The sequence below is a fragment of the Drosophila navojoa genome, chromosome 5 (genome assembly GCF_054131105.1).
Source record: "Drosophila navojoa isolate 15081-1374.11 chromosome 5, UAZ_NAV_1.0, whole genome shotgun sequence".
NCBI lineage: Eukaryota > Metazoa > Arthropoda > Insecta > Diptera > Drosophilidae > Drosophila > Drosophila navojoa.
Window position 1 is genome coordinate 20,474,785 of NC_142893.1, and position 11,898 is coordinate 20,486,682.

Here is an 11,898-nt window from a genome sequence, read left to right on the forward strand (position 1 = left end):
CATACATACGCATTACATACCTATAGATATTATTATAACATATATAAGATTTGTTTTATGAAGTTATATGCCTTAGACTATCATCAGAAATATATAGAAAATATTATTACTCATTTGAGCACGATAAATATATGTAAATACCGTATAATTTGAGTCAGACATCAAAAAGCATTTAAAGTCTATTATATAAGATTTTGTACCTCAGGCGAAGTAAAAATAGGAAAAGTAGTAAAAATATACAACACTCAATTTACAATGTTAACTTTCATTTACATTAATATTTTATATATAAATTTATATTAAATTATATTATTATATTATATATTTTGTATTTTATATTATATGTGTATATATACAAATATATATAAAGTATATATAGTAATATTTAAATAATTTACTAAGGCTGTTCACACCATATAACAACAGTTAAGTCCACTTAACCGACAATGTTTGCAACTAATAAGAAAGCTAAATTGCAGTTGAGTCAATAAATACCAAATCGAAAGCAACTAATTACTGAAGACTTGTTCGTAGTCCAAATACAAATTCAATGGATTGAAAAACCCAAAATTTCTTTCTTATCTAAACTAAAGAAGTTAAGCAGCTATAGTATTTGGGTGCTATACGACCAATGTTTTGACATGCCTTTAATTTAAGCGTAAAGTTCTTAAAATTTCATTAGACTTGGATATACATGAATCAATATATGTATAGAAGTAGCCACAATAAAAGACCGAATAATATATAATAATATGAATAAATAATTAACTAAAAACTATTTATATTACTAGTACTATTATGAATAAATATAAAATATATACATATATATCATTATTATGCATTAGCATATATAAAATATGTATGTGATTTCCGCAAAAAGTTGTGCGCTAGTTTTCATATAACTATCACAGCGCATTTAATTCTTGAAGCGTTGAATTCAATTCTGTGTCAGGTAATTCTAGATATACATATGTATGTACATATATTATAAAGCAATAATAAATCTACCGCAACACACTATACTCTACAATTTGCTAACTACGAGTATAAATTGACTATAATCAAAAGAATATATTATGAATATATATGTATATATTGACACCAATTTTGTTAGATCTGACAGACCAGACCAGAGATGAAAGTCCAAAGCCAATATACTCACTACAAATAAATTTACATAGTATCAACATGAATAAGCAAAATATAAGAGCGACCTTTTAAACAAAAATTAACTAGGCTGGATTTGTACTTGAGCTGATGGGCAAGGAGCACTCAGCGCTGGCTCACTTCCCCATGCCGGCGAATAGCAAAGGGAAAGGCACCTCGTCGTTGTTCAGCAGAGGCGGAGTGGGTGCACGCGCATCCGCCTCGGTGGTGCTATTTAGCCAATAGGTGGTGACAGTGCCCTTGCCTTTGAGCTCCACATCGCCGCGATGCTCCAACTGAAAGGTGCCAAATTTATCCAGGATAGCTTTTGTGGCCGACGAAACATGAATTTTGCCAGCTATGTTGGAAGATCGAATAGACCCAGGGAGTGAGAAAAAAGTATAGATATCGGGTGAGAAACCTTAAGAGGTGCTCGAATGTCAAAATTAAAAATATGAAGAATAATAAAGAATAGTAAAGGAGGGGGACAGAAGGGACTAAGTGGAGAAATGAATATAGATATATGGAATACAGCTTCGGGCAATGGACTAACCAAATTAATTAATGTATATATTCATATCAATATAACTTGATATAAATTTTAATTGTGTTGATTAAAGCATGAAAAATATTGAATGTGAATAGCTATAGGCGATAGAACAAGCAGACGGATGAGTAGGTCTACGTACAAACGGACTGACAGTCGGACAGACATTCAGAAGGACGAATAGACAGATCGAGGGAGAGATGAACATACAGGCTTACGGATGGACAAGCAGATGGACGGAGAAATAGAGCCAAGGACGAAAGACAGATAGACACATGGATGAATGTATAGACAGAAGGAGGGATGAAAAGACATATAAACATATATATGTACTTTAAGGCAATAAAATATATGCTTAATATATGTTTTGTACATGCTCAATATATTTAATATTTAAATACTATTTTCAGGAATCGAACCCGACCAGCTCAGCCTAATAATTTTCACTGGCTAATAAGATAGTTATTACTCACGCATGCCCGTCGTCTCCAGCCGCGAAGCGGTGTTCACAGTATCTCCAAAGAGACAGTAGTGTGGCATCTTCTTGCCCACGACGCCGGCGCAGACGGAGCCCGAGTGCATCCCGATGCGAATCTGTATCTTGTAGTCCGGCTTGTGCCTCAGATTGAACGAGCAGACAGCCTGAAGAATGTCCAGAGCCATCAGGGCGATCTCTCGGGCGTGCTTATCGCCATTGGGCTCCGGGAGTCCAGAGACCACCAGGTAAGCGTCGCCGATTGTTTCCACCTGCGGGCAACAAATAAGACAACAATGAATACTCCAATCCGCCTCGGGGCACGGGCAACTCACCTTGTAGACATCATAGAAGCCGATGATGCGATCGAATGTGCTGTAGAGATCGTTGAGGAAGTTGACAACGTCCATGGGTGTGCTGCGTGCGCAGAGCTCGGTGAAGCCCACAATGTCGCTGAAGTAGATGGTGACGCTGCTAAACTCCTCGGGCTCCACCAGATCGCCGGCCATCAGCTGCTGGGCGACGGGGCGTGGCAGGATCTGGTATAGGAGCTCCTCGGTGCGTTGTTTCTCCAGGCTCAGCTGGCGTGTTTTCTCCTCCACAAGGCTCTCCAAATTGTTGGCGTAGTGCTCCATGCGGTTCAGTAAATCATCCATTAGATTCTCACAGAATCCTCTGCAGAGCGATAAAATATGTAGAGGAGTGTCAAATAGATATTTGGGATCGACTCCCACTCACTTCATAATCGTGCGTATGTTGCTTCGGATGGTAGAGAACGCTGGGCGCTCCTCCTGATTGTCGGCCCAGCACTTCTCCATCAGCACCAGCAAGTCCGGCGGGCACTCCCGCTCCCGTATGAGAGGCCTGAAAGGCGGATACTCGCACTGCCGCACCTTATGCAGAATGGTGTGAACGTCCATGCCCTGTTGACGCGCCTCCTGGTAGGGCCCGCCCCGATTGACGATCTCCTCGAGAATGATGCCGAAGGAGTAAACATCGCCACGCTGGGTGGCCGGGCAGCCGGGTATCGAGGTCATGGGCAGCAGCTCCGGGGCTATCCACAGGAGCTCTGAAAAATCAACTTTATAGTCAAGAATAATAGAATGTATCGAGCTACTTACTGGTATAATAGTTCTGGTCACGCACAAAGTCGGAGGGCGTAGTCAGTGTGCTCAGGCCAAAGTCGGAGATCTTGAGCACGAAACGTCCGTCGATGAGGCAATTGCAGGAGCGCAGCTTGCCGTGGGCCACCACATCACAGTTATGCAGATAGCTCATGCCCTTGACAATGTCGTGGATCAGAGACATGCGAAAGTTCCAGTCCAGCTCGATGGCCTCGTTCTCCAGCACGTCCTTGAGGCTGCCGCGCGAGCAGTACTCCGTCAGGATGAGCACCGTTGGCCTGGGCAAATCGATGCAGGCGCCCACAAAGCGCACCGTGTTCTCGTGGCTCACATCTCGCGCCTGCTTGATCTCCCAGAGCAGCGTCGAGGTCACCTCCACCTTCTTCACGTTCACCTTCTTGATGGCCACGCGCTCGCCCTTGAACTGCCCAATCGTCGTGTAGACCTGCGGCGGCAGCGACGCGAAGCTGGCAATCGACGCACGGCCCGAGTGGATGCCGAACTGCTGCAACGATATGTTCTCCACGTCCAGCCGCTGCAGCCCGCCCTTGGAGCCAAACATGCCGCCCATCTCGATGAGCACATCCTCCGGACGCACGCGCCACGACATATTGTGCAGCTCCTTGCTGAGCTTCATTTGTCTGCAATAAACCAAATGGAACAGAGACTGAGCAGGGCTGGGATTTCTTAGGGGCTGGCTATAATAAATAACCTGAAAACGTCTCTTACAATTTTACGATATTCAATATCGTAAGTAATCGCTTACAGTAAATGACCCAAATATTTTCCCCTTTACTCACTTTTGCAGCAAACAAATTACCAGAAGCACAAGACCCAAAAACAAAGCCAAACCGAATGCGGAATACATGATTGTGGTCTCTAAAGAGCATAATAGATGGAATTGCATCGATTTCATAGAAATACCAAGATAAGCTTACCATTGCCATGACAGTCTGGAGCGTTGCCCAAAAAGCCGCAGGGTGGAATATCCGGCGGCGGCTCCTCGCGGCCACCGGGCCAATGGATCTTTTTACCATGAGCCGCTGCATATTTTCTGAAAGAAATAAAAAAAGATTCAAATTGAGGAGAGGATAATGGAAAAGTACTTCTCAGACTCACCTGTGTAGACCGTAATAATGTGCCACCACAGAGAACTTGCCATTGATGGGATCGAGATCGAGAATGGAATAGTCCGCATCGCGATCACCGTTGTCATCTATCCGAACATGCCCGGTGATCCCGTGGAAGGTGCGGTTCCACATGCGACGCGTGATGTTAACACCGTCTCGGATGTCGCCGCCCTCGGTCAGAGTCTCGTTGAGGGCCATGCCGAGCAGGTAGACCCCATCGTAGAATGCCCCAATAAAGAAGTTCACCTCCTCGCCCTCACCAAAGGTGTAATTGTATTCGGTGAGCGCATTCTCGCGCACGTTGTCCGCAAAGTCCTGGAAGGTGGGGCTGGTCGGCTGCAGCAGGGAGACGCGCAGCAGCGCCTCGTATGCCTTGCGCGCTTTCATATCATTCTCGTCGCCCAGCTCCCAGTCCTTGTCGCCCCAGTAGGCACTCTGAAATATCTCCACGTCCAGGAACACCCACTCCCCATTCGTCATGCCCAGGCTGTGGGCCGCCAACATGAATTTGCGCACGAGGACTCCGCGAACAGATAATATGACAACTGCAATGATATCACAAGAGATCCATTTGTATACATCTTATAGAGATAAAGGTTCTCTTACCTCTCGCATACATGCTGGCATCCCTGAGGTAGTTCTCGTATATCTCCTCCTCATTGCCATTCAGCTCGCGCACAAAGCTCAGGAGTCCCTCCTGTCGCAGCCCGTACTCCAGATTCTTGCCCACCGTCAGGGAAAAAAGCTCCGATCGATCCACCAGCAGCGCCACATGCTTCCAATTAAACTGCCGAAAGACGCTGGCGAAGACCAGCTTGAGGCGGCACTGACAGTAGGACATTCGGGTCAGAGTGGGGTACTTTGACTTGTCTTTGAACATGCCCTGAAGTAAGAGATTATTTAATTAATCAATTATGAGATTAATAAAGGAACTTGTTGACTGAATGCGAGAAATAAATAAATAGTTGAATAATAAGTGGATGGATACGACATAAGAGTAAGAGCAGTAAGTAGCAGTAGTACTTTTTATTGTGGAAAGTAAGGAGTAATAATAAAAGAAGTAGCTGGAATAATTATATAAGCAATATTAGTAGAATTCATTTTCTATTACTAGTACTTCTGCTACAAAAGTAGTAAAAACTGTAATAGTAGTAGTAAACGTAATAGTAGTAAGTGTAATAGTAGTACTATTTCTAGTGATAGTAATAATAGTAGTAGTATTAATAACAGTCGTACTAGTAGTAACAGTAGCAGTACAATTAGTAGTACTAATAATAATAGTAGTTGTAGAAAGAATAGTGGTAATGGTAGTAGCACAAGTAGTAATAGTAGCAACAATAGTAAGTAGTATTAGTAATAGCAGTATTAGAAATAGTAGAAGTACTGATGTGAGCTATGTAATATATAGAAATAATTTCATTAGTAAAAGTAGTAATATTAGTAGTAATAATAGTATTAGTAGTAATAGTAGTAGTAGTAATAGTAGTAGTAGTAATAGTAGTAGTAGTAATAGTAGTAGTAGTAATAGTAGTAGTAGTAATAGTAGTAGTAGTAATAGTAGTAGTAGTAATAGTAGTAGTAGTAATAGTTGCAGTAGTATTAGTAGTAATAGTAGTAGTAGTAATAGTTGTAGTAGTATTAGTAGTAATAGTAGTAGTAGTATTAGTGATAATAGTAGTAATAGTAGAAAAAGTAGTAGGAAAGATTAAGAGATATAAGAGGAGTGACATTATTAAAGGTAGTAATAAAATAAAGTAGAAGCCGGTAGTACTAATGGAATAGTAGTAGGTATAGAAAGAATAAAAGTAAATGTATATAGTAAAAACCAAAGTTTTAGTAGCTAATAGAAGCAGTTGTAAAATAAGTATAAATAGATCTTTTATTGCTGGCTACAAATTCTCGAGTTAAGTCAAAAGAGACAAAATTGTTCAATGTCCACAGGGCTCTATCCCGAATTTGATCTATCTACTAATGGCTACCATACGAAAAATCGTTTAATTTCGAATAATTTACCTGCAATCGCATTTATTTGTCGTCGGGTCAGTTTCTCGTTTTGTTGTTGTAATTAAGCTTAACTAATTAAGGGGCTTTGAGGCAGTTCTCTTACCGTGCTCTCGTTCTTCCACTTGTGTATTCTGCCCAGCATGCCGGAGGTGACGGTGAGCTCGCCCTCGGATGACGGAGGCTTGAAAAGAGAAGGAAAATGGTTGTATTGAATCGCAGGCCCATCAGCTAGTTGCCACAATGATTCAGAAGCTGGAACTGTTCCGCGAGGGATTAGTTGGCGTTTAGGCAGCCAGCGGAGCAGGCACATAATTGAGGGCCCCTCGCTGTTTCATCCAGCTGGAGCTGGAGCTGGGCTGGATTGTGGTAGCCACGGCGTATACGTGCTGTGACGCCGCACTCACCTGATCGCCCATGCCGGTGATAATGGGTGTATTCCAGTAGGCGGCCAAGCGAGCAACCGGCTCCAGAGCAAAGGCGCAGGCAGGTCCTATGAACGCAATGACGTCGTCCTTGAAATGCATATCGGCTGCCAGTCCCGGTGCCTTAGCGCCCGAGCAAGACGGATAGCTGCCACGGCAAATCGGCAATTAAAAATGAGAAAATGTTAAAGGGGAGGAGCAAATGATTTGTGGCTAAAGTGCATATCCCGGATTAGGCTCAAAGTGCGGCCATGAAATTCGAGTAATTAACTAAAGCGTGCAGCACGCAACAGGTGCGATTGGCAGTCATCCCCATCCAGGACTCCCGGAAGCCTTACCTAGCCTTCTTCTTGACCAGTCGAATGTTGTGCGGACTGAGAAAGCGCTTGTTAATCTGATCCAGCGCCAGGTCGACGGCAGGTCCGCAACGTTCCAGGTCAAAGGGCGAGTCTGTAATAAGATGTCATTAGAATGAGCTCAATGCTCAACCTCCTCCCGCCTCCTTCCACCATCCTGCACCCCCATCCACTTACCCAAATGGGAGGCCATTAGAACGCCCACATTATAGACACGCATTCGGCTGAGGTCTCTCTCGTTGAGGGAGCCCGCTTGATTTTTGGTCTCCCGGATGCGCTCGAACACCTTGATATCGATGCTGTCATTCGAGTGGCCATTGAAGTTGCCGTTGCTCGACCTCGCCTGATGACTGATGCCGTCCACAGCCCGTTCGATGCCCTCCCACGACTCGATGTCGCTCCGCTTGCCGGCCAAGTGCAAACCAAATCCGATCTCGAACAGCACCAGACCCAAGCACGTAATTAGCATCAATAGCCACATGTTGTCTCTGAATGACTTGAGAGTTTGAATTAAATTCAGGAGTATATGTGAAATATCAATATAATACTATTACAAGTGCGATTAGCCAGCAACAGGTTGTAAAACAGGCCTCTAAATAAGAATAGACTAAATTTAGACTCAATTAAAAATTGACAAAAAATGTCGGAAGTGCTCCACTAGGAAATAAAACCCTGGACAGCTACATTCCTTATTTATCATTATGCCAATATTTATGAATTTGAAAGAAAAACTAAAAAATTAATAAAATATAATTATATACAAATATATATTATATTTGTGAATTTAATATGAATCTGTAATTGATGTTTGCTCAATACATAAATAGTCTATTTATATAAATCTCAATTCAAGCTCTAAAATCTAAAATTTCTTTTGCCCTGTAAATTTGAATTGCGTATGATATACAATAAATATTTAAGATTCTATATACTTCAAGGGTTAGCCACGCCTGCTTCGACTTGATAGTTTCGCCCCAAGACCGCAATTGAACGATTTTGCATTTAATTGGTTTCAGACCGCAAAAACCGATTGGCTTCCTGGTATTATAACAACAACAAATACCAACTATTTTTAGGCTTTTCTATAAGCAAACTAAAAGTCCAACAATAACTATTACAATTAAAATTTCATATTCCAAATACAACTTAGTTCCCATGAAATTATAAACACTTAAGTATATTCAATATGAAAGGGACTCTAAATTAACATTGTTGTGTTTTATTTTATGAAATAAAATCTGAGCTTTCATTTATGAAAATCCGTATAGATTGATCAGGTATTATAAATATTAAAATCCTCTACACACATTTAAGTATTACAGTTATTGAAAATGTTGATTTAAACGCACACATCAAATTTTAAATTCATATTACACCGAAAAGTATTTCAACTTTTATAAAAATTCACTATTTTAAATCCTTAATTCTGCTCTCAAATTAATTTAACTCAAAGTATTTTTCCACCAATTCACTTTGACATGGAAATGAGAAATTAATTCACTTCACATTAGCAAAAGATAATGAGGCATAACTAATTCATTCGAATAATTTAGATGAAAGTGCGAGAACTTTAAGTCGAAATATATATATAAACATATTTATGAACACAAATAAGTCAATTTAAAGTTATTCAATAATAATGATATCCCATTTTCAGGTTCAGGGTATAAAAATTAAAACTATTTAATTTAAATGTATATTTTACATAAATTGAAGTTCACTTTAACTTTAAGCTTTAATTATTGAAATATTTAATTCACCCTTAACAAATTGAATTTAAACTTGAATTTCACAAATTGTATCGAAGAATAAAAGAAAGTTTTGTCCTTTGCAAGTCGCGTTTATCGAATGAACTCGATGCACAGGCTCTGGAGCTCTTTTATATAGCCGCCCAGGCTGCTCGGCTGCGGAATGATTCAGCCATCGGGCTCGAGCTCCTTGACCAATGGCAGGCATTCGTCAATGGGTGGAATGGGCGGCAGTGGGATTGTAGTGGGTGAATCGGCGCCTCACTGTGCCGAAGCCGAATTTGAAGCGCGGCATCGTCAGTTTCAATGCGAATGTCGAAGGTTAGGCGAGCAATGCCAAGCGCCAATGCCAGCGGCACAGACTCTAGGGCAACACAAGCAGTAGAAGCAGTAGAAAGGACGTACAGTGAAATCGCCATTGACGAACAGATGCATTTATTGAAATACAAATAAAAACTTTGGTAGTGCTTCAACAAGCTGAAATGTGGTTATCAGGCGGAAGGGGATGAGCAGATCCATAGCTTACATATTCTTGATCAAGATCACTTAGAACCATATAACTTTATTATACATCTGTAAATTTTGAATTTGATAAGTAGATGGCGCTATAGCCAACTTGAAAAGTCATCGATAAAATGCAAATAGAACTTCAATTGTTTTAATAATTCAACTTTGAGAGAACATATAATGATTACGTTTCAAAAAACTACACTTAGAACAATTAAATGAAAGAATTTTAAACAATATTTTGCTACAAAAATATTCTTATCAGCTGCCTTAGCAAACATTTTTAGTTTGGGTACAGTCATGTTTGTCCATCTTTGGAGTGCTTACTGTTATTGTTTTCCTTACACTTCGCTTCTGCTTTCACTTGTTGCCGTTGCCCCATTGTTGTTGTGCTCCATTTGAATTTAAAGTGTTTGCCAGTCGAAAGGAGCAACAGTCTAATAAAACGCGTCGCGTGCCGCCAACAATTAATGCGTCTCTATTGCTGTGGGTGGGATTTCTTATATCCTTTCTGTGCTCTCTGTTTCTGTTCATTTTGTTACTTTTGCCAGCGAGCAATAAACGTGTCTGCTTGAGCTGACTTTATGACCCAGTAATTGAATTCCTGTCGAAAATGCCTCAAAATTTTAAATGTAAATAAATTTATAAAATTTTAAAATTCCGTTGTGTTAGTTCGAGAATGCATGTTCCTATTCATATATCAGAATATGTATATTTAAATAAAGTTTTAGTAGTTTTATTAAAAAATTTTATCAAATAATATTTCCTATGATATTTTTAAATGATCATTTATGTTTAAGGCTTATATTGTGCTTAAATAAATATTTTGATGTAGCTTAAAAACACTGTATTTATTAATACAAATATTTCGATATTTAAGCCCTTATTCAAATTAAGAGCATTAAACATTTAAGCATTAGTTCAAAAATGGCGCTCATTGAATGGTTAGTGTTGAATGTGAGCTGTCAGAATCATATCATGTTGGAACCGACCCTGTCTATGATTTATCGATTCGGTTTTTTCTATGTAGCTATCGAAAAATATCGAATATGTGGAAAAATTATTTTTATATGCTAATATAAATTTTTTTTAATACACGTTATTGATTTTAATAACATCTGGAACAACATATATATTAAATATATGCTATAGGCTAAGGCATTAAAATTATCGGTATTTTTAATTCTATCGATAAAACAAACCTAAGAAAGGGTGACAACTCTGGTCTCGGCGATGACAAGTATAATTTGAGAGAAACAAACCTCGACGCCGCATATTTGCTGAATTTACAAAAGAATATAAACTACATATTCATAAAATTAACAAAAAATGGTAATTGCTTTGCACTCCATATGAATACAAACATAAGCAAAATTAACTGCTGGAACTAAGAACAATTAATTCTGTTTTCGTTTACATGCGCGATTTGCCTAATCACCGCTACAATTATTTTTTGCATATTTTTTCAGGCTCGACGTTATGATTCTCGCACGACAATATTTTCGCCCGAGGGCCGACTCTACCAAGTGGAGTACGCCATGGAAGCTATATCGCATGCCGGCACATGCCTCGGTATTCTGGCAGAGGATGGAATTGTGCTTGCAGCCGAGTGCCGCAGCACAAACAAGTTGCTCGATAATGCGATTCCATCCGAGAAAATTTACCGTCTAAATGAGTAATGGAGTTATTTATATAATTGTAAATGTATATAAATAGTGTTAATTGATAAATTCAACTTTCAGAAATATGGTCTGTTCCGTGGCAGGCATCACATCCGATGCAAATGTGTTGACCGCAGAGCTGCGCCTCATCGCCCAACGCTACCAATTCAGCTACGGCGAGGTGATTCCATGCGAGCAGCTTGTCTCTCACTTGTGTGACATTAAGCAGGCGTACACCCAGTATGGTGGCAAGCGTCCGTTCGGCGTTTCGTTGCTATATATGGGATGGGACAGCAAGTATGGTTATCAGCTGTATCAGTCGGATCCCAGTGGCAATTATGGCGGCTGGAAGGCGACTTGCATTGGTAACAATTTCGGTGCCGCTATTTCTATGCTGAAGCAGGAGTTAGCCGATAAAGAGAGCATAAAATTGGAAGAAGCCAAGGATTTGGCCGTTAAGGTTCTTAGCAAGACTTTGGACACCACAAAGCTGACTCCAGAGAAGGTAGAAATGGCCACCCTGCAGCGCATCAACAATGCGACTGTCTACAGCATTTTGGAGAAGCCCGATGTGGAGAAATTGATTGAGAAGTACAACAAACTAGAAGCTGAGGCAGAGGCCGCCAAAAAGGAGAAGCAAGCTCAGCAACAGTCAAAATCTTAAATAGTTTTTAAATTTGATTGAAATTGCGTTAATTTTGTATGCGAAATAAAATTTCAAAATTACGGGCTAGGAAATAAAATTAAATGGTGATTGCGATAACGATAAATGTGCGAT

The 11,898-nt window shown here is 40.3% G+C and overlaps 2 protein-coding genes across 2 annotated transcripts; one reads left to right on the top strand and one right to left on the bottom strand.

Moving 5' to 3' along the window:
- Positions 1-1,176: 1,176 nt before the first annotated feature.
- On the bottom strand, positions 1,177-9,389 carry LOC108654639 (atrial natriuretic peptide receptor 1). Its single transcript, XM_018106117.3, has 14 exons — positions 8,965-9,389; positions 7,382-7,690; positions 7,187-7,298; positions 6,831-6,996; positions 6,530-6,607; positions 5,029-5,305; positions 4,412-4,967; positions 4,231-4,346; positions 4,093-4,171; positions 3,290-3,933; positions 2,907-3,237; positions 2,504-2,843; positions 2,167-2,440; positions 1,177-1,504 (listed from the first exon to the last, which is right to left on the bottom strand). The coding sequence occupies exons 2-14, from the start codon at positions 7,683-7,685 to the stop codon at positions 1,284-1,286; spliced, it is 3,498 nt and encodes a 1,165-aa protein (XP_017961606.1). The 5' UTR covers positions 7,686-7,690; positions 8,965-9,389; the 3' UTR covers positions 1,177-1,283.
- Positions 9,390-10,641: 1,252 nt separating this feature from the next.
- Positions 10,642-11,846, top strand: Prosalpha3 (proteasome alpha3 subunit). The gene is made up of 3 exons (XM_018105342.3): positions 10,642-10,791; positions 10,929-11,134; positions 11,202-11,846. The coding sequence occupies exons 1-3, from the start codon at positions 10,789-10,791 to the stop codon at positions 11,782-11,784; spliced, it is 792 nt and encodes a 263-aa protein (XP_017960831.1). The 5' UTR covers positions 10,642-10,788; the 3' UTR covers positions 11,785-11,846.
- Positions 11,847-11,898: the final 52 nt, after the last annotated feature.